The sequence below is a fragment of the Otolemur garnettii genome, unplaced genomic scaffold (assembly GCF_000181295.1).
Source record: "Otolemur garnettii isolate 467f Iridium unplaced genomic scaffold, OtoGar3 scaffold00068, whole genome shotgun sequence".
Lineage (NCBI taxonomy): Eukaryota > Metazoa > Chordata > Mammalia > Primates > Galagidae > Otolemur > Otolemur garnettii.
In genome coordinates this window covers 9,043,431-9,066,691 of record NW_003852463.1, presented here as the reverse complement: position 1 = coordinate 9,066,691, position 23,261 = coordinate 9,043,431, and the positions used below count along the sequence as shown (strand labels likewise).

Here is a 23,261-nt window from a genome sequence, read left to right as displayed (position 1 = left end):
GGGTGTCTGGTGCAGCACAGAGCCAGGAACTCGAGTCCTGCCACATGACCTTGAGCCAGTCGTGGGACACAGGACTTTCTCCATTGACACCGTGGTGTCTTTGGAGTTCCAGGTCTTCCAGATCTTTTCCGTTGAGAACACAAGCGATGAGTCTGTGGAACTTTAACAAAATGGGTGGATTTTAAATTAATAAAAGGCTAAACTCAGAAAAGTTTTTGCGGAAGTTTTGTGTTTGTGACACGTGGCGCAATAATAGTAGAAATGTTGGAATTAGTCTGTTCTTCACCCAACAATGTTTTTAAACATGAGCTCAGTACAAATCAAGATAACAGATAAAAAAAATTGGTAGGCCATTTTTCCTTTTTCAGGGAAGGAGGGGGTGAGTCTCCTCTGAGGGAGCTGTTAAAAGCAATTGGTTTGTTAGAATATAACTACTATAGATTAAACAGAAATAAGTGAAATCAAAATGATAGAGAATTCTTTTTGTAGGTAGGACCTAACTAACAGAAATGAGAAACACAGGAATTTGTGAAAACTGTGTAAATGAATCTGAGGCTCTTTCAGGAAACTTGTCTTACTGAACGATCAGGTTCTCCGATGGATGTAGGTTGCGATGTAGGTTGCTCGCCTGTGACTTAACCCAGTGAATGTGCTGTTGGTATATATTTGTTACCTCCTTTCTAAGCCTAGAGCCAGATCAACCTGTCAGATTCCACAAGCCAGTAGTTGCCGGGAAGAACTGGGGTGCCAGGTGAGAGCTGTGGCTCACTGGGGAAGGATGTTTGAAAGAAGCTAAGCTACTTTACAGTGTGGTGGGTGGAGTCCATTGTTATTTTCCCTTTTTGACCAAGACAAAAAAGTACTTTCTGTGACTTATTTTGGACTATGTGATTACATGGGTTGAAATCTTAAATTTTTTCTTATGAAACACAGCATTAGAAAAGGAATAGTACATTTTTATTTCCTTATGTCACAGAGCCAAAATGTTTTCTAGAAGAAATCATGTCAATGTTACAGCAAAAATCAGTGGAAAGATAGGATCCAACATAGAGGAATATGGTAGCCGGTAACTTTTCAGGGAGGAAAATGTAAACCTAGAACAAATTTTAGAAACTGCCTTGATCTTTAATGTAATACAATTCCAATTTACTGTTAACTTAGCATTACTTTATTTGATTTAAATAGTAATTATTTTCTTTAAGAAATTATGTCAAGTGTTTTTCCCTTACTAAACTTGATGCTCTTTTTCTGTTACAAGAAAAATTGTATTCTATTTGAAGAATTCCTATGTCAAACTGCTTATATGACAGATTCCCTACATTTTCCCATCCAGGTTTAACTAGTATTAAGATAGATCTCTTGTGGAAATAGTTGATATCTTAAATGCATCTTCTCACAAGTTCCTGTCAATGGCTGGCTGTGGGATTTGAATACCCCATCACAGACACCCCACTGCTAATGACTGCCACCAATTTTAACTCCCTAGTAGGAGTTACACTTAACCTGGCCCAACTATGTATGTTGGAATAATTACCGTGGCAACAAAGCCACCAAAGAGAGTGGATGTCTTCCTCCATTCCCTTTGACCTTTAGTACTGCTCTTTGAAAGAAGTTTTTAGACCTGACTACTTTGGAGCTGAGGCTTTGTTCTTTCTCTTTGTCTTTGAAAAACAACAACAACAACAACAACAACAAACAAACAAAAAAAAACAAAACAGTAGTACCAAGGAAACGATTAATCATTTCAATTGCTCTTTTGGTTTTGTTTATATCCAAAGGCATTCTATTTGAATAAAGCATGTCAAGGTAGCATCAGTCAAAATTTGATTCACTATGTTTGCAGGTGATGGCTTGGACAACAGTGTAGCTTCCCCCAGCACAGGTGACGATGATGACCCTGATAAGGACAAAAAGCGTCACAAAAAGCGTGGCATCTTTCCCAAAGTAGCCACAAATATCATGAGGGCGTGGCTGTTCCAGCATCTAACAGTAAGTGGATTCTAAATGACATATGTGAACTAAATATGGACAATGAACCAGTTTTGATAGAGAAAAAAATGAGAAAAGAGTGATCCCTCTGGACATGGAATATTTCATAAATCACTGTGTCCCCACAGTTTTTATGAAAGCGTTAGCACTTGTTTCTTAGATATATGCCCCAAGTGAAAAGTTTTATTTGAAATTCACTATTGCAGTTTTATTAACTTGTAAGTTATAAGGTTTAGGGATTCATGGGCACTTCCGATTTTAAGCATGTATGTTAATGATGTTGCTTTTCTAAGCGCGACCCTTAAGTGCTTAGAACCACTTTCTACTAAGAAGGAAGAAAGGCAAACCCCAGAAAGACTTAGTATTTTCCAGTGGTGCCTGGACCTTTATAGTGAATGGTCCACAGAAATGTAAATCATGTTGCAATGGCCAGATGATCAGATAATTTGCTTTTAAGTGGTTTGGATGCACTGGCTGCCATTACAAAACATTGTGTGAGTCAGAGCTCCATAGTGAAAGTTGTCCCTGTGTTTAGCCCTGTAAAGGAAAACAGCAATATAGAGTCAGCTCTTCCTGTGTAGTCCCTGGTGACTTTTCAAGCAGAGTAACAGTTTATATTGTCTGTGTGAGTATTGCTGTTTTCACTGCAGGAATTCTCCTGGAGATGTGAGAAACTGGAGATTTGGGGCTTTACGCCACCGGGGGATTTGTTTGGTTTGGTTATTGTTCTGAATGAATTTCATGTTCAAAATATTTATAATAATAATATTTTGGTGGATATTTTGATAAGTACATACTGATTTAATTACATCTAAGGAAGAAGACTAAATGGAAATTTATGGATAAAGTAATACTATAAAAACCAGCCAAATTATTGACCAGTAGATTTTCAATATTAGGGACAAAGGATGAATTCAGACAGATTCTAGCATAACTAAACAGAGGGATGAATGTTTAAAACTCTTGAGGGTTTTTTTTAATGTCAGGAGAGAAATCTTTCATGTCACTGTTTTTAGCCTTGTTTACTTTTCTTAAAGTCGTCTTTTTTCTTAAAAAGTTGCTTCTACATTGCCATACACATGACCGGAGCCTGTTTATCCTTGTACCCTGGCTCACTTTCAAATCTGTGTTCCTCAGCGAATTGTTCTGGTGCAGGCAGACCAACTCGGGAGAATGTCTGAAGGCCACCTTGGTTCTGCTCCTCTGGATAAGAGGCAGTCCCTCCAGTAACATTCAAGGGAATAAAATGATCCAGATTTCCTAGCATGCATGAATAACATAAAAACTGAAAGTGGCAGGAGTAAAAACACAGTTTCTTTCTTTCTCCTCCTCCCATCATTATTTCAAACAGTCACTAGCCAACACTGACAGCCTGTGAGTCAATGTTAAGGGTTGGCTGATGCTGGAAATGAGCTGAAGATTTAGGTTGTAGCTGTTATGATTTGACATCACCTTAGGTTTGCCTAAAATCTGCTTCGGGTGCCATTTCTTCCCAGACATTTGTTGCATGTACTAGAATATTTTGAGATCGGCTGTGTGCAAGTCTCTCATTGAAAACTAATCAGCCACTAATGAACTGGGAGGAAAAGAGGACCAGGGTCTTGAGGGCCTATCATGAAAAACAAATAAGATGACATTTATAACAGATAAGAAGTGACCATTGGTCAAAGGTATGGAAGCAACAATGCTGATATTTCATCACCAGAGCTCAGCAGCTCACCTATTTTGAGGAATGACTTGGAACGACGGGATAAAATGTGGCTGTCTTTGAAGTCATTACCAAACTATCTCTATTTCCTATATTCACGGGAAAAAAAAAGAGAATAGATTTCTTCAGCCTCCATTTCAATCTGTATAGGAGCTTTGGCTTTATTTGAAGCTAAGGTGTCCCTGAATAAGATATAATGAAATACTGGTTCAGACAGAATCAGGAGAGAGAGAAGCAAGTTGTTTTAGTCATCTGTCAGTTTTCCTGGTTTTCTGGTCACACCCTTGTGAAGACCCTTGCATAGCGTGTGTGTTATCTTCTTAACAAAACAAAGTAAACTTTCTAAAAGCCAAGGTGATTTTACCTGCCTTGCAATGCTTCTGTGGACTATGTGTCCCTGGGGCAACTGTAGTAGAAATTCTTCAGGAACGGTCTGCCTTCTGGAGGCCTCCTGACTAGTTGTCTCCAGTCTGGAGGTCTTTGCTGGCTTGCGCTACTGCCCTGGCATGGGAAGCCCCTTCGCCCATGTCTCTCTGGCTTTCCACGAATGCTCATAGAAGTTGCCTATGGTTTCTGTTGGGTTTTTCTACCCTTCTTATCTACTCCATGACCTTTTGCTCATACAGAAATATGATAATGATAATGGTCTCTAAAAAGGTACTTGTTCTTAAAACATCATCGAAAGAGCCAAGTTAGGATGTGTGTTTGAATTTTTCACCCCTTTCCCTCCCCCAGTGAGAAAGATTTCTTCTCTCTTCTCTCGTTGCGAGAGCAAACAGATCTCCAGTTCTCAGAAGGGCCCTTAGCCTTGTTTCATTACCTTTCTTGAAAGGATGCATGGCCTGCTTAGGTAATATTTACAGTCAGGAGCATATTTACTAATTCTAGTAAATTCTATGGAGGAACTGAGAGCATTTGAAGGGAGTTCCTGTCATTTGTCTGAATGTAAGTAACTACTGAAATCTCAGGGCTAATCCTTCAGTAATTTTACTTCAAGTTCTGAGAGGTCTTCAGGGATGCTGGATTCATTAGGAAGACTGTACACAAATTTCCAACGATCACCATTTTTAAGATGTAATTAATGAAACTTATCTTGCAAATCCTGTCTGAAACCTTGCTAGATACAAAAGAGCAATTGAAATTCTGCCTAGTTGAAACAAGAGTAGTTATAATAGATTGGAAAATCGTCAACTAATCTTTCTTTAAATGCCAAAAGACATCTTCTAAAACAGCACGCACCTTTTTGAAATCAAATTGCTACTTCTTTCTTTTTAAAATAAATGGATCAATCCTTTCATTGGGTTTATTCAGTGAAAAACAATCTGCCCTGGAAAGAGATTTAGAGCATTTCTGTGTGAGTGGAGTAGCATAGGCTTTGGATAAAAAAAAAAACAAAAAAAGAAAGAAAAAGAAAAAACCTTTCTGTAGTTGCACCCCAGCTACATGAGAAGAAAAATGTGCCGGTCTGTAGTTATCCGCAGGTAGATTTAATCAGTAGCACATTTTACTGCTCCAAGGAGAGAACTAAAGCCACCTTCTTGGACTCACAGTCTCTAGCAGGCTGAGCTGGGCCTGCTTGCGTATAATGAAAACAATAAAAGCAAAAGGAAACGAGTTTTAAACTTCGGTGATTATGGGGTAAAAGGAAATTTCAGCGAGGTGAATTCCCAGCTTAGACTAAGTTGAACATTTGCCAGTTTTGATAAGTAAAGAAGGTCTCTTAAAAGAAGCTATTCCTTGGAATTGAAAAGAGTGACTGGCATGATTTAGATAATAAGAGAGAGAATCAGGAAGAAAGTAAAAGCATCTCTTAATAGAATTGCTTACCTTAGCCTGAAGATAAATTATTGCAAACAGTTAAAGTGCTTAGTATTTGCATCTGAGTCACTGCACAGTCACTACCAGTTCAGGGGCGTTTGCTGCATCAAGGTTGCTTTTTCCTTCTCGAGTAGTTCAACTGTAAACGCAGCCTACTGTGTCCCAGGGCTGAAGCTGGATGTGTTTTGTATGTGATCAGTTCTGTTGCTACATAGTCTGCCAAACGTACGTGTCCAAGGACTTAGGAAAAATGAGGAAAAGGAATAAATGCAATGTTTAAGGTAACAATCAGGGTTAGTTTTCCTACCCTATCATATTGCAGTTTTTGAAAAGCAGATAATGTGGTTCTTCTTTAAAATATGCAGTGACTATGTTCTCCTGCATGTTGCTGTTGTGTGTCCCAGAAATTGTGGAAATTAGGGAGACTAGAGGTAGTTAAAACACAAGTACACACAGCTACAGATTCAGGTGAAGAAAGCCTTCGCAGGGCGGGATTTGGCCTTGACCAGGAGGGGACGGGCTCCCGATCATGGTGAATTGTAGATTTTTGTTCACATTTTCTGTGACTTCCCATCTTAAAGATCTCATTAGGTGCAGCTTTACTATAGAGACAAAGTTTGTTTCTAAGTCAGATACACGTATTTGCTGTGTGTTTTTGTTTCATTTTCTTTCTTTTTGTGTGTATGTGAACTTCTAGCCTGGAAAATATTTGTGTGAGTGTGTGTGTGTGCGTGTGTGTGTGTGTGTGTGTAGCCAAATTAATGTCTTGATTTCTGATTTATAAGACTTTCCTCTCATTGTGGATAGAGCCAGTGTGAGGGGTTGTAGAGTCTTCCAGGTTGAGAATAGTGTTTCCATAGAAACACTATTAGATGAAAAGTGCCCTGCGGGTCCGCCACTCTGAGGACGGAGTAAATGGAATTGAATTGGGAATTGAATGCTCTAGGAGAGACAGATGTCGTTTCATTGGTTTTTCTTTTAGTAACAAGATCTGTTGGAGACATCTTAGTGTCACATCTCTCCTTGCAATTTCAGAAGAATTACTCTCTAAACATTATGAATTATTACAATGAGAAAGCACATTTAATTGGTATCCAGATAACCCATTCCGGTTGATCAAGGTTAGCAAAAGGTCAAAAGGCAGCTAGAAGGGGCTCTAAGTAGGCACGTAGGTAGGTAGTGGATGGAATTTTCTCCTCTTCTCCCATGTCTGTTTCTCTCTCTATTCCTCACCTCTAGACTGTGCCAGTTTTCTAGTGAATATTTTTATTGTGCCTTATGGGCTAGAATCCTTCACTGCCTGTCCTGAAAGATGTGGGGGGAGTTCCGAGCATATGGTGGGAAAGGACAACTATATTCTCTCACATTCTTGCCTGAAATGTCAATCAAGGTAATGCAGAGCCTTGGAGGAAGGCAGGCCCTTCTGCAAACCCATCCTCACCTGCCCTCACTGACACGTGTCCAGGCCAGAGGAAGTGGTTTGTGGAGATAGCAGGTAACTTTGATTCCTTCCTTGCTACATATTATCTGCCAATAAAACCATAAATCAAGGTACTTGAAAACTTGTATGAAGGAATGAGAAGATTTTTTTCCCCCTTTCAGAGGTCTGTGTACCGTATCAAAAATTAGCTCTCTTAAATACTGAAGAATATCTTTATAGTGACTATTTTTTCCCTTACATGGAATTACCAGTTACTTTCCTGACCTTACATGTAATTACCATTTGTTCTCCTAAACCTTACTTTACTCTGACCAAAGCTAGGCTTAGCTGAAACTAACTCAGGTCTGAATGACAAAACCGTCTGAATTTTTTAAGATCTCTGCTTCTTTGAAAGTGAGGACCCTGACTAGTTTTCACCCAGCTGGGAATTTTCTCTCTCTGAGGAAAATGGAATACATTATTTAATTACTTGAGGGGGGTATTGGAATGCCCTAATTCTTCAGTGATACACATCATATAAACTCTGTTTTAATAATGAGGCGGGTGGTTTCCAGATTCTGGGGCAACTGCCTTTTTCTTTTTCTTAGCTGGTTATTGAAATCCTAATGGGATGGGTGATGAATTTTCTTAGGTCAGGTAAACTGAAAAGGCTACAGCTGGAATTCTTCACCCAGAAGAATCGGAGTTAATACTAATGATCATTGTGAATTAGAAGATCAAAGGGGAAGCATCAGCCTGTTCTCCACGTTGTTGCCCCAGAGGCCATTAGTGACCTGGCAGAGCTCTCTCCCAGACTCCCCGCACCTCCTTCTCCTTGCCCGGCTTTTCTCCCCCACTCACACAGTTCCGCACCTCTGACCTGGGGTAATCACAGTCAGTTGATGAGGAGGCATGGGGGGAAAAAACAATCGAAAGTAAAAACAAAGTCCAACTTGAAAATCGGCCATTTATCCGGGTGCCTAGGTCTTCTCAACAAATGAGCTCGGGCTGGGACTCTGTGTTACGTTCAGGGTGTGACTGGGATTTTTGTGCTCAGCGAAATAATGGTTTATTCATTTTCCTGAGGGTTGTTTAACTATAAGGGACTTTGGGTAGAGTCTGGCTGGCAATTTGTCAGAGCCTTCTAAACTTTTTCTTTTATTTCTAAAGCAAAAATTAAAAAAAAATGTATATATGTACACACACACATAAGCGATAGTTTGGTTTTCTAATTATTCTTAATTGGGCTAATTAAATGAAAGATTATGCTTCAAAGCTCCCTCAAAAGTGCAGTTTATTAAGTTGCTGTTGATGCACATAACTAGCCAGCCATAATGTGTCAGCATCATGTCTTTTTCTTCCAACTAGTGACAATGTACTTCCCTAGACGAAGTGTCAAACTTGGCTGATGAACATGCATCTGTTCCTCAATTTACCTTTCAGATAAACACGGGGGTAGTGCACATATATGTCGCTCCTGACATGTATATATTTTTAACTAACTCAACCCAACCCTTAGGAGTTTTTTTCTTTCTTTTTGGCTTTTTAAAAATTTCAAATTAATATGAATGTACAAATTTTCAGATTACATTGTTCTCACTTCCAAGGTAAAGTTTCAGCTGTAAAAGGACCCCCCTCACCCAGGGGATGTTCTGTACACCCTCCCTTTGTGTCCATTAGGAGAGCTCCTGCCCAGTGCCCTCTATCCTTCTGCCAGTCGTCCTTCCCCTCCTCCTCCTCTCTCCCTCCTCTCCTACCTCTGTACTAAACTGTATTTGTGATTTATTGTTCATATGAGCATGTAATTGTTTGTGTGTTGCAACCCTTAGGAGTTCTATGTAAGTTTGTCTGTCTACTTTCTCAGGATTTAAGATTCCTGGAGGAATGGAGGTTCAACTGAGGAAAAATAAGATGGCTTTATTTTAGAATGGATCATAGTGGTTGGGTGTTTTGTTTTGTTTTGTCTTTGCCTTGGTTTTGGTTTGGCTGGTTGATTGGTTGGTTGGTTGCCAGTAGAAGTACATATCATGGAATTTGGGATATTTTGCTTGATTCAGTTGGAAACATTCACGTCATAGCTTAGTTTTTCTTACTAAAGTGTGAGTATGACAGTGTGAGCATCATCCTTACATACTCAGAAAGCTTTCTGTAAGCTCAATCTCTGTAAACCCTGGCCAGCTGTGAATTTTAATAGGAGCATCTGATTGATTTTACTTCTTTTAATCCCAGGAATAGCTGTATTCAGGGCTCTAATTTTTCTGCTTCTGCTGATGAAGGTCCATGACAGAGGGCAACCGAATAGTCGAGATGGTCTTGCAGTGGTCTGTTGCTTGGTTCACAAAATCCTTTTGGCCGTGGTCCAGCTTACCTCTGATGGACCGACTGCCATGTGGTAGCAAAAAAATCCTTTATGGATACCGTAAGGTAGTACTGACAGTGATTGTGTAGATTCACACCAAGATGGTCGCTCCTGACAAGCGCTGGTCTGGCAGTCTAGCCTGTCCCTCCTTTGCAGAGTCCTGAACGTGATGAAGCTGGCTTGCCTCAGTGGGCTTGGGATTCACTTCAGATACTCACTTCAGTGTATCAAGAACTCAGATAAGGCATTGCTTTCTCGGTGGGCCAGTGCAGAGCCTCCAGGAGAAAGGAGTAGATGAAAGGGTCATGCCATGAGATATTCTAGCATTTTAAAGACTGGTTAGTCTTGGGGGGGGGCTGCCATTGCGAAATGCTTTTACTCAGCAAGTATAGCCCAGTGAGCATGAGTCCCCATACCAAAGAAAAAGGAAGACCTTAAACTTGAAAAAGGAAGACCTTTCTAACTTGATGTTAGAAAGGCAAACGTCCTAAATTAGTTGATATTTAAATGCGATAGAAATGACTTGGGTTTATATTTTAGAAATAGAATTAGATCTCTCCTACAATAGAGATCTCTGGAAACTATTTGAATTTGAATGTCTTGCTGGCATTATCTCTTCAAAAACACGGGGTGACATGTATGAATTTTACCTCCTAACTGTCTTTGCATTTCAGGTCTTAACATTCTGACACGGATGACCCATTCAGTGTCCTAGGCAGTTTTCCGGATGTCTAGAGGCAAGCGATGTAGTTTGTTAAATGAATACGCATCCTAAGAACGATCAGGGAGATCCTTTCTTTTGCAGTTTACAGACATTTAGGACTAGTTCTTATCTATGATTATTATTTTTTAAAAGCCGGTTTCCAAACTTCCTATGAAAAGAACTCCTTAAAAATGACTTGATTTCATATAAAAAAGAAATAAAATTATAGTCTTCTAGCTACATAATGTGACTTTTATTGTGTTTTTAAATAGTGAGCTGTTAATTGCTTAGCTATTTTGACATTGGATCATTCCGTTCTTTTAACAGCTGAAGAAAAAGAATCGATCAAAAGGCTAAATGAAAATGTAAGATGTGTCTCTGTGGCGCTTTATAGTTTACATACACTGGATTATTCACACAATCTTGTGGGGTAGGAAGGAAACAAAAATGAAGTTTATAGAAGTTAATGATTTTTCTCAAGGTCAAAATCCAGGAGCTGGCTGAGCTCGAACCAGCATCTCCTGACTTGAATGTGCATGTGCTTTCCACCACGTTGTCTCTCCAAGGCAGAGCAGATCACATCACACTGTGGGATTGTAAAGGTATAATTATTATCTCATTGCATGAGCTAGCCAATTAGTATGTTTTAAAAATAAAAATATGAGCCAGAGGGCTTGGCATAAAACTTCATCATGCAATCTCATGGTTATTAGTAAGGGTCAGGGATGGTCCTTTCCTATCTGGATTCTTTTTCTAGACATATCTGCCTGTAAAAAAGGCAAAGAAAGCTATAGCTATTGATATTTTCTGACAACCTTAATCATTTCTACACTATTAGAATTTCTGATTTTAAACATTGTCTAACTGCTCATCCTTCCTTACAGAAATATCTAAATCTCTACCCCTGTCTCTTACTAACAATGTCTGATAGTGGTTTGGGGGCAAAGTATCTTTCCTTATGCAAATCTTAACTAAACCTTCTAACACAGAATCCAGCTCCTTGAAGATTTTTTTTTTCTTTTTTTTTTTTTGCCTGTCACATGGCTAGGACGCCAAAAAGCTATGTTTTTAATTTGCTTTATGGAGATAGAAGATACTGCTTGTGTAGCCACGATTACTCTCGAAACTACAACCCAACTGTCATTTCTCAGCAAAAAGGCTGCTAAACCCTGGAGAATTAAGCCTCTGTTCTGGGGTATGACACTGAGGTCTGATCATTTGAAAGCTAGTAATAACCAGAATCCTAAAATTCTTATGAATAAAATGTAATTTTAGTAATGTTTCCATAAACAGTGGTAATGGTGGCATTTTAGTAGGCAGTGACATTAGTCACATCGAAATTGTACCACATTGGCTTTTAAATTACTCCACCTGTCTGTATGAATAGAATTTTCAGTGTAAAAGCAGAGAGACAGCTGCTGCTAATGTCTCCTTCTCCCTGTGCAGTTAATGCTGGCAAATCTACATGCATAAAGGCCTGGCTTGTGATGTAAAACGGTACCTGACCCTGCTGGCTCCTGAACTACAAAGCAATACCTTTAATTACCAGTGGCTGTGTTTAGTTGTTGATATAAAAATGTCAGCTTCCAGGAGTGTAACCTCAGGTTCACTCCCTCTAGTAATGTCACCCACCGTACAATCTTTTTCTTCCACCCACACCCGTAATGCGATGGGTGAACATTTATCTTGATGTGTTTCAGAAACATGCAAGGCAATAATACTTAAAAGGAAAATACCTAATACTGTATGAACTTGATTGATGATCTTTCCATCTGAGAACTCTCAAAGATTAGTGGAATTTGGTTCCTTCTTTCTGGCCAGCATAGAAATATGGCATGCTATTTATACCTTCAAAGGGCTGTGCATCATTCATCTAATCTAATACAAATACCGTTTCCAATGTGAGGGTCATGGGCAGGCATTTCATATAGCAGAAAGGGTAAAGTATAAAGGGGCTTGAGAATATCCGGGGGGGGGGTTGTTTGTTTGTTTGTTTACTATGCACCCATGTTTCCTATTGACAGATGACAATGTTTACTTTCTGGAAAAGCCTATGTGTTCTTAGCCTTTTGGCAAAGGGTCCCATCGTAGCAGCTCCATTGAAACAAGCCTGGGTCAGGTGGCAAGAGGATGGATCCTCCTGTTGGAGGTGCCTGTTGCCAACAGTATATTTGGTGAAATGGTAAATGGAAGATATGCTTGTCTGGCTCACTTACAGGCCTTCTTTTTGACTTCTTTCACACAACTGATGTTTTCGTGTTTAATTTAACAAGGAATGAGTAGTAAATGAAAGCTGCTGCCTGAAATCCCACTGTGAGCGTGTTTTGCACTTGGCTCCCCAGTGACAAGGCAATTTGTGAAATTATGTGATGGAGTAATTAGATGAAGCCAGGGCTCCTGATTGTTGCCATGCATATGTGGCGAGGGTTTGTTGGGAAGAGGGAGGGGGAGACAAAAAATAGATTATTACTCTGGCAAGTTGGCTCAAAGCTTCTTCATTTATTTGTAAACAGAATATTTAGTGACCGCATAGGAAGTAGCTGTAATCACTAGCTCATAAAGAAACCACAGCAGAGCTTTTGGATTTTTGCAGAGTGCTCATGTAAAATTTAAGCTGGGAGGCAGAATCCCTGTTAATGTAATTAGGATCTAATTTACCACCCTTTGCACACAGATGTAATAATGTCTAGATATTTATTCTATCTTTAAGCACGTTACATATACCTCAGTGCAGCAGTTACCGAACAGAAACAGGTGTGAGCACTTTCCTAATTCGTTTTTACACTGTAAACACGTAGCAATTTAAGGGAAATATTTACCAAAAAAACGAGGGGAAGGAATGTCTGCAAATGAGGCAGTAATGGACAGTTGCCCTTTATGTACTGATGGATTTCTCAATGGTTAAGTAAATTAAAGCAAATGCTAGAAAAATCAATAGGCCAGCATAGTCTTGGTTTTGCCTCATAGACTTCAGGACAGAATGACAGATGTGGTGTCTATGACCCGTTTAAGTATTAATGCTTGAAAAACTGCTTCCGCATGCAAGGTTGTAGGCTTAGAAACATTCTGCTATATTAAATTACAGACAATAATATTTTTAAGTATATGTGGAATTTATATGTTTCAGTTAGGTTGTTCTTGTGTGTTACATTTATACTGGAAGATTAGTTGCCTAGTTGCTGCAATAGCACCATAAATCAGTCTTGAATGTTCCCACATGGAAACATCTTTGTAAGGCTGTAGTTGGAAGGTGAAGATGATGTATTTTGAGCTGACGTGGATGGTGAAGTGAATATGTTCAATAGCACTCTATGTGGAAACCAAATTAAATTTAATTAAGGAGTAGATGCTCACGGCCTTTGGAAAAATCCATAAACTAGCATTCAGATATGGCAATGTAACTCAGTTAATCTCCAGGGCTACAGATGCTATATTTTGCATTCTAACTAATGTGGGTAACGTGTCACCTAGGTCCGCTAGCAACACCGTTTGGAATTGTAGGGCCAGTCTGACGTTCTAAGTGGTCGGTGCTGACCTCCGAGAATGAGAAGGCAGGCCTTCTGTGGTTGCCACAGAGCGTTAGTTTTTCCACCCATTATTCCCACTTCCCAAAATTCATTGCCAACTTCAAGAGAAAGAATTCAAACGTAATCAGAATGTTGGTTTATTGACTACTGGAGACAGGAAGCCAGGAAAGAAGCAATGTCAAATATCCTGGACTGTCAGAAACCAGAATTGGTTTTCACTATCAAAATAATACGGGGGTTGAAATTATTAGTCTGGTAATTTGGGGAGAAGAAGTCTTTTGTTGGAGAGAGTCATGCTGGGTTGATGTCTCCTGTTTTCCTTCTTGTGCTAACTTAACTTGGACAATAATTGCCCTACTTCTTTCTTTCTTCATGACAAAGCAGACCTGGGCCAGCCTGCCTGTGTTCTGAAAATCAGTATGTCCAGGTGAATTGTGAGAAATCCAATCGTGAGAAACACTGTAGGCTGATATGATGGAGAGAAGTAGAATGATTGTTTAGGTTCCAAATAGAAAGTGTTTTTAGTTTTATTTTCATACAATATAGCACTGACACGTACAACATTTCTCTGAACTGGTATCGTGAGATTTAATGATGTACACATTTGGAGATGTAACTGAGTTATAAAAAGTAATTTTGAAAAAGGAATATCTACCATCTAAAAAAAACCGAGAAAATGAAAATTACTACAGAATTGAAGATTCCTTTGCTTCTTTCAGAGCAGTGCATTCAAATTGGGCATCATTTAAAAAACAACAACAACATAGATTCTTATTCAGAGCATGGGAGCCTGAGATTCTGTGTTTCTGACAAGCTCGCAGGGCTGCTCCTGTTGCTGGTCCACACCCCACACTTTGCAGAGCAGAGATTTCAGGAGCACGGGCAAGATGACGGATTTGAAAGGGAAACATGATTGCTTTTCTTCATCTTTGATTGTTAGACTTTGATCTTTTTTCCTATCATTTTGAAACTTAATCCTGTATTTTTTTCATATTGGACAAAAATGTGTTGTTTTTCTTGTACGTATAAAAAAAACTTCCTTCTGAATATTACTGTAATTTCACTGGGTCTCTCAAATACTTCAAAAGCTTCTGGTAGACCAAGCGCTCTACAGAAAGTTGGACTGTCTTTCCTGGGCTTGCTGACAGTGCACTTGTGCGTTCAGGGTGGGTGGGAAGGGAGTTCTGAAGGCCGAGTGACAGAGACTGCTGTGGCTCACCTCCACCTTGCTTTGGTGCTCTGGTGACAGTGTGCAGGGGTGGAAGTTAACCTGGGGTGAGGGTGGTATACGGGGGTGATTGTGCCAGCTCTGGCCCTGCAGATCCGAGAGCCTTTGTCAGTAAGAAAGTAACAGAATTGCCAACTGCAGAAACAAAGTGTACATCTGAGGGAGAAACGCTTTTGTACCGCATCCTTTTCAGCAACTTTCTGTCGTCTGCTCTAGGAAACCCTTTTGTACTTCCCCTGCCTTGGGTACTTTCTCTGTCATGGGCACTGTCACGTTCAAATTTCACAGCATCTTGGAAGGTGAATTTGTTTTCACATGTGAACATCTGAAAAGTCTGTTTCCTCTGGTTTGGCCAAGATCTAAGGAATTATTATAAGTAACACATACCTATTAATTGTTGCTTAGCAGGTAAATTCTCTCACTCATTAGAGTTCACATGCTGGATGTAGTTTCTTAAAATTAGGTCATTTATTTTGGTCTAAGTCATTGAGGATCAAAGGTCATAAGGAATCCAAAAGCCATTAGTCAGGGTTCTTTTCTGGACCCCTTAGATGTCATTGTACGCGTCACCCATGGCAGGCCGGGCCTGGCCTGCTGTCAGGGAGTTGGCAGGGTGCCGACTTTCTTTCCAGTTTGCATAGATAAAAAGCAGAGCAGCCACTCTCCGAATCACTATAAAAATAAGCTTACATAAAATCTCCATTTGAAATACAGTATGTGTGTGCCCCTGCATGCTTTCTCCTCTGAAAGCCATGGGAGCTGGAAATCAAAATTAGGGAGAGAAGAGAGGCGTGCATGCGAGGGCATGGTGACCTCTTCTTTGTTTTCATGCGGGCATTTATTAAGTTATTGCAAATTTAGTGAAGAACCATATTTCCGCAAAGTATTTAATGACAAGCCAAGCGTTTCAATTTGCTAATATAAAATAAAAATAAAAGCATCACTTTAACCCTTGTCAAATATATATGTCTATAGACCTGCATGTCCCAGTGTGTTTGTGCGTCCTCTTGATACTACTGAAGCACATGTGACAGGAGTGAGTCCATAGGTATCAGAAGCAGGAAAAGTAGTCGAGTCACTTCATTTACTTCCCCTGGTGAGCCCACACCTTGAAGGGAAGACATCCTCAATTAACAAGATGACAGGTGCCCAGGACTTACTTCCCAAAGGGTGTTCATATTGGGCCAGAGAACGAGAGCATATTTACTGCTTGAGTGTTTCAGAGAGACGGAGTACATTGTGGGGTGAACTTCTAAGTAAAGAAAATCCAAATATACATATGAAGTAACATAGATTGACTTTTAAAAAATCAAATCTAGTAGTACTCACTCCTGCAAGTGCCATCTCCTTTGATTTAAAAGTTTTAATTAGTACATAGTTAATCTGCATGTAATCCTACAATTAATGATTGGATCCCCATTTCACAGGTGAAGGAAGTAAGGCAGAGAAGGTTGAAGGTCTAACAGAGACGTTAGTACACAGTGAGGTAGGGCCTGGCAAAACAAATTCAGAGCCATAACTTTCAGCCTCCTGCAGCTCATCACGTCCGTACCCTGACATTTAAAATTATGGCTTACTATTGCTCTTGAATTGTCTTGCACAGGTATTTGACTAGAACTGATAAGAATAGAGGCAGAAGGCCACATGATCTCACACACCTTTGCCACAGTTATCCAAGAGTAATTATCACTGTGCTATGGTCTCCCAGAGCTGTAAGCCCCCTGCATAAGTTCTGTGTTGTCCCTAGAATGCTCTGTTGCTCTGATATCTGAATTGCAATAAGAGAAAGTGTGTGTGTGTGTGTGTGTGTGTGTGTGTGTGTCTTAGGGGAGGGAGAGATTATGCTGCCATTACGGCTCTTATCTAGGGCTACTTCATGCTGTTTGGTTGGTGGGGTTCATGATGATGACCTAATCCCACCACACAGCAAGAAAAAGCAACTTTTAAAAATGCTTGTTTTTCCCCACCATAAATCATGGCTAAACTTAAGGGCACATCTCCCCTTATCTTTGAATTACAACATAAATGAGGTCTTTGCAAATAAGTTCAAATGCTTCTTGAGAGCCTACTATGCAACGAACCCTGCACATCAGGAGCGTTCTAAGGTCTCTGAAAAGGGCATAGATCTAATTGGTGGTAGAGTTTATAGAAAGAACTGGAGTGAGGACTATGGTTTAGGCAAAAGGTTTTTAGCCCAGTGCAGGGGCTTGTGCCTATAACCTGAGCACTTTGGGAAGCCAAGGCAGAAGAATTGCTTGAAGCCTGAAGTTTGAGACCCACTTGGGCAACATTGTGAGATCCCATTTCCACCAAAAATTTTAAAAAAGGAAATACCTGAGTATGTTGGTACAAGCCTGTAGGCCCAGCTACTCAGGAGGCTGAGGTGGGAGGATCGATTGAGCTTGGGAATTTGAGGTTGCAGTGAGCTGTGATTGTGCCACACCCTTTAGTCTGAGTGACAGAGGAGATTCTGTCTCTAAACAAGAAGGAGGAGGAGGTGGTTGTGCTGTGGGAACACAAAGGAAGGGGTAGGTGGAAGATATTTTTCAGGTAAATCTGGCCCCTCCTAAGTAGAAACATCCATGCGTTCTGCACCATGGAAGCCAGAGAGGCAGGGGAGTCGCAGGTCCAGAGGGTGCGGAGAGAGAAGAGGAAGTCAAGGGCACAATCCAAGTGATGCTTGTTTTTGAAGGCTGTCTGGAGGGAAAATCCTAAAAAAGAGAGAGAGGAATAGGCAGGGAGGTCTTCTGTCAAATGTAGGGTGGGAGAAAACTCTGGAGTCCCTTCCAGCTCCAATGCTTTACTACTCTAAAAGGAAGAAAGGTGAATGGTAGAAAGTCAAAGAATCTATTCCCTGGACTAATCCACCATGGCCCAGACCGGTCCCTTGCCATCAACCCCATCTCACTCTTGGAATCACCCCAAACCCAGAAGCTCCCACCGGGAGCCTGGAGCCATCCCTGGAGGTCCCCACTCCTTTGCCTACACAGGTGCTGCCACTCCCTGAGGCCTGTCAGCTCTCCATCTGGCCCGCTTCTCCATTCTCTTTCCCCATCCCCGTCCCTTGCCACTGTCCCAGGGCAGGCTCTGTGTCTCTGGCTTGCTCAGTTCTTCCTCCGTCTCTCTGCCTCTAATATCAATCCCTTATAAACCATCCTTCATTTTGCCATTAGAGCAGTCTTTAAAAAAATAAACCTTAGCCAAGCCTCCCCCTCCTTAGAAATCCACTGATAGCTCCCTACTGCCCTTAGAATATAAGCCAGACCTTCCCAGTGTGCCGTTCAAGGTCCCTTTGAAGTCTGGCCTTGCTTCCCCCAGGCCTTGCTATAGCCCAGCCTAGGGCTTACAGTTCCCTACAAGTGCTGCTGAGTCCTGGGTGCTGTGCTGCTCCCTCATCTGGGATATGTCACCTCCATGACCCTTTCTCCACTTGTGCACTCTTTCCTGCCTTCTTTACACCTTATAGCAACCGTCACTGTTTGGGAAAGCCATACTTGTTCTCACCAGGAGAGAAGCTATGGCCTCTGCCAGCAGACCCATGGCACCGCAATGACACACTTATGTAATGGCAACTGTTTATTTGTGGTCAAGATTTCATCTTTCCTCTCTATATCATATTATAGACATTTGATAATATTTCTTGGTCAAAGGAATGAGTACCAGTTTCAAAGCAGAAGTGACCAAACCCTGGAAGTTTTATGAAAGAGAAGGGCTGGGAAAGATCCTTGCACAGGGGTTAGGATGTTAGTAACTTCTGAAAGAGCCACGTGAGGCATTTGGAGGAGGAAGTTGTATGATGAAGTGATAACTGCAGTAGAATTAGCAAGGGCAGAGACTCTGCAATCACAGAAATATGCTAAAGGATGCAGTTTGGGAAAGAGTTCAGAAGTGGTAACTAGAAGGTAAGGTTTTTATTTTTTAATATGAAGAAGATGGGAGATTTGAATGTGTTTGTGCACAAAATCAAACTCAGCTATCTTTCATGGAATTGCTACTATGTTCTATCCAATTTGTTAATTCACAGCCTAATTGCTTAGGCAATAGAGAAAGAAATTTTGAAGATAAAAGTAGAGAGAGTGATTAATGGTGCAAGGATCACGGGCAAGCTGCCAAAGCAGGGGTGCCAGTGGGGAGATGTGGATGGCATCTCAGGATGAGACCTTAGCAGTAAGTGTGAATCAGGAGAGGAAGAAGGCAGAGAGAGATTTAGAAACAAAGAAGGGTACCTTATCCTCCTGGATCTTTTTGGAGACCAGAGGCAAAGTCAGATGAATGTCCAAGAGGTAAAATTAGGAACTAGATGAGAATGGAAGTCATTTGGAAAAAACTGCTGTTGGGAATGAGGGAAACGTACTATCACAACAGAGTTGAGAATATGCACAAACATAAAAATAGTGCTAGACCCCACATTCTGACCAAGGACAGACTGCAATGTTTGACCGGCACATTTCATAATCAACCTCTTTTTCACATGCCAAAATTAAGGCAGAATAATGAATTCTTAGTGGTTTTATGCAGGAAAATAATTGCATTTTCAATTCCTTAAAAATTAGTACCATGGGGAAAATTCACTGAGCCCCAATCTGAGCCACTTAAGTTTGTATTATCATATGTAGGTTAGTGAACTCAAGATTGCATTAAAGGTTTTATCTCAGTTTTAGAGGAAGTTATCATGCAATTACTGTACATTATCTTTCAGTGCTGGTTGTGTGAGAAGTTTGCAAACTTGTTATTGATAACCTTTGAATGTGAGTTCAACAAAAACCATACAAATGCAGCTGTCTGCTAAGATAAAATTTTTTCCTTGCCATGATGTTTGAGAGAAAAGGACGATTTTAAATTTAATTAGAACAAATCCATGCCACACTTAGAAATATCTGAGCCACTGTACAGGTTAACAGGCAAACAATCTTAGGTATGCTTCTGAAATCTTTCCTCTGCCAGAAGCCTCATTTTTAGCGTTGAGAAGGGCTGCCCGGCTACAACAGATTCCTTTAGCTTCATGAGTTGACATTGCATTGATCTTGACCCTACTCCAGAAGAGTCTACTATTGTCATTTTGGTTTGATGGTAAATGATATACACCTGGCTTAAAAATAAAAATAAAAAGGTACCTCACGCATAATGGACAGCTCATTGTCATACACAAAGAACAACTGGCTGAATGAGACCATCAAGTCACACGTTGACTCACTTGAAGTCTCTCTGTTTAAATAGGAAGGACTACTGACATGCAAACATGTGAAAAGAAAGCCACTAAATACATACATGGCTCAGTAGTCCTTCAAACATGTGTTAGAAAAAGAATTAAAAATTGGGCCCCTATTCGGTACAGTAAGATGATGTCCTGGCAACGTTGGAAAGCCAACTCTCCGCAGCTACTGTATGGCGGGCATTTCTGCCCTCGTCCTTGGGATCACCAGAGTGCCACGAGCGCAGTTACACAATGCATAAAGGCGAGGGTCGTTTCTAGGACAGATAATTGAACATTAATACTCGCTGACATTGTCGAAGGAATGATATGTCAACCTGACAGGGCCTGTGTGCTCACATCTGCTGATTGGCTGCGGACGGAGGCCCGAGTGTCAGGAACGCGACCCGGGGCTTGATCCGGCGGCCGGGGATGACGCAGCCGTTAATCACGCGCTGCCATCTTGGCGGAGAGCGTGTAGCGGCGCCGCGTCACTGCGTCACTGCGCTTCCTGCGTGGGGCCGGCCCGGCGCACCTGCCGCGTCCCCCTCGGAGTTAGGCAGTTACAGCTCTTGGTAAGAAAACCTCCCTGCCAACTTTTTGGTGTCTATCCTATCATCTCACCAGAAATATTAACGGGCCGAGCGTTCTTTTTGCGTATTTCTTTCTGGTTTCTGAAACTAGCCACGTATTCTGAATAAAGGGGGTAGTTTTAGCACCAACAGGGAGGTTGTGAGGTGGTGCGTCTTTTGTTCCTATGAAAATTAGTTTTAATGAGTTTCTGGTTTCCTGACTCATGGCAGATAGGGAGTCTAACGAAGAAATCAAACAAGAATTAAACTGAAGTTACTTGCTGTGATTTATTTATTGTTACGCTCAATAAAATATTAAACCTACAGGCAGATTTTTGAACAGAGTAAAAGGAGGCCTATACAGTTATTTCTGAAATCAACACGAACAGCACTTTCGGTCTCCTTTATAATAAATCTTTAGTGAGTTAATCCTGTGGCTCTAGTGTTTTCCATGCCAACACTTTACTGAGTGTGTATCCATTCAGAGAAAAGAGCATGGAGCAGCGGTGAGGTCCTCTGACACTCACCCACTTGTGCCTTCTTAAAATAAGGGTAAATACCCTGGTGGTAGTTACGCAGCTTAGGTTTCCACTGCATAAAATGGTATAAAATAGGGCCCCTGAGAGCATCCATTATCACATATTGGTTAACATCACAGGTTTTTAAAATCCCAGTTGCATTGGAGCCCTGGGAAAAAAAGAGAGCTTTCATCTATAAAATCTAGTTTCCCTTTGTTATTAAAATAAATGAAGCCATTAAACAAAATACAGGCATGTAATCGTCAAGTTCATCACTTGGCATCATCAAAATGATGGAAGTTTGCATTTTTTAAAATCGGTGCTGCCATCTTAGAAGGTTTGATGTGAGGCACAGAATTCAAATGGGCTGGAGGTTTCTGAAAGTTTATGACACGGCATATATTTTTCTCTTTAGTTTGCTAATTGATATCTTTATCTGGATCTCCCTCAACAAAAAGTAGGACTCTGTTTGATAGGAGAAAAAAATAAAGCATTTTTCCCTCCCCAAGTTCTGCAACCAAATGAATTAATGGTAACTATTGATGAGCTCATATTGTGAATGTGCTAGAATTGAAATAATTTCCAAATACTTTATTTCCAAAGGTTTGTTTTTAATTACAGTGGCATTTGGTTGGCATGCAAGGGCGAGTTCTCACTCTTGATCTATCCTAGCTGGAGCTCAGGCCAAAAGATTCTCTGCTCCCTTTTCTCGAGAGCACGCTTTTCTGCCAAATGTGGCCCTCCTCCCCTGCCAAGGAAGGTGGGCGAATTGCCACTTCTGACTTCTAACCATCAAAAGACAAAGGCTCTCAACATTCCTGAGTCCAGGGAGCCAGAATGGGCCTCACACCTTGAAGAGTCCAGATTATTATTGATTCTGTTTTCCCCCACAGACCTTATAATATGCAATATTTTCCCAGCACCTCAGTCAGTCCCTGTGGGTGACTTAGGCGCTTCTCAGAATGTGTGACCCCCTGGAAGGCTTCTCAAGGGTCATGTAAGTGTCCTTCCTCATCTGTCTGAGGCCTGAGCACAGCTACCCTGTCGATCTCACCTTGTACATCTTGCTTTTTTAGTGGGTTTTTTTTTTTTTATACTTTTTAAGTAAGAACATAGTGGTTATTTATTTACTTCTAGGAAGCTCAAATGAACTCAAAAGAAGTTGTAGCTAAGTATAAAATATCAGATAGGGAGAAGATGCCTGCTGTTCCTTTTAGCAGGACCAAGCTACATAATTTGGGGAGAATGTGTATATTCTTCACAGAAGTCATGAAGGGCTTCTTAAAAAATATTTTTGTTTTCAAAACGGTGACATAGAACATTAGGCTAAGTGTGGGGGCCCTTTTGTGGGAGGAGGGGCTGTGTTACTGGATAGGTAGCATACGCATGAATCCTCCCCTCAAATATCTTGGGAGTAATTTGTCCAAATAAAGAGAATTGCAAAAAAATATTAAAACCTAATATAATAGTTAAAAAAATAAGAAAATAAAAAAAATTACAAGAATTACCTAGTCAGATCTTCTTTGCTGCAAATTGAGATTTATATCTATTTTATGTTATTTTTACCTAGATTAAAGGAGTCACTTTATATGTAGTCTCTGTTTACTAAGTGCTGACATATGCCAGGCACTATACTGAGCAATTTGATCTAAGTTATTCCATTCGACTGCCACCAATTCAGGTATCCTCCCTTTACTGATGAGGAAGCTGTGCTCCGGGAACTAAAGTGCTTTGATCAAGGTCTTGCAGTCACTGTGGGTTCTAAGGCCTTGACGTTCAGTTATCTAACTACATTGGTGCACCGGGCTGCACCTCTTAAAACCGATTTCTCTTAAAATGTTTTCCTTTAGATTTGCCATTTGTAAATGTGTAACCAAATCACTGAAGTATAAATGGACTTAATGACCACGCTCCTGGGTTAAGCAAGTTGATGGCTCTCCACATAGGCCTATGTTCTCTTAGGAAGCAACTTAACAAGGGAGAAAATTAGGCCCCTGGTATATGTAATTAGCGATCTTACGTCACAAATGAAATGGCAAAGAAAAACACATTAAAGAAAGCAAAGCTATATCTAGTTGTTTTAAAGAGGAACAAACTACCAGTCACTGGGTAAAGATATTTCTTTTCCAAAGCTTGTTTTAGAAGGGGCAAATGGTATTATGTAAGACTCTTTAGCCTTACTAGTTAATTACACATATACAGTTGTTAGAAATGATAACAGCCAATTT

General features: G+C 40.5%; 1 protein-coding gene across 2 annotated transcripts in view; it reads left to right on the top strand.

Annotated features, from left to right (window-relative positions):
• Positions 1 to 23,261, top strand: part of MEIS1 (Meis homeobox 1) — a 133,528-nt gene that overhangs the window by 73,679 nt on the left and 36,588 nt on the right. For both annotated transcript variants that reach the window (XM_003793457.3, XM_012807436.2), the window contains one exon: positions 1,844 to 1,989. In XM_003793457.3, coding sequence (XP_003793505.1) covers positions 1,844 to 1,989 — 146 coding nt within the window. The remainder of the gene's footprint in view (positions 1 to 1,843; positions 1,990 to 23,261) is intronic.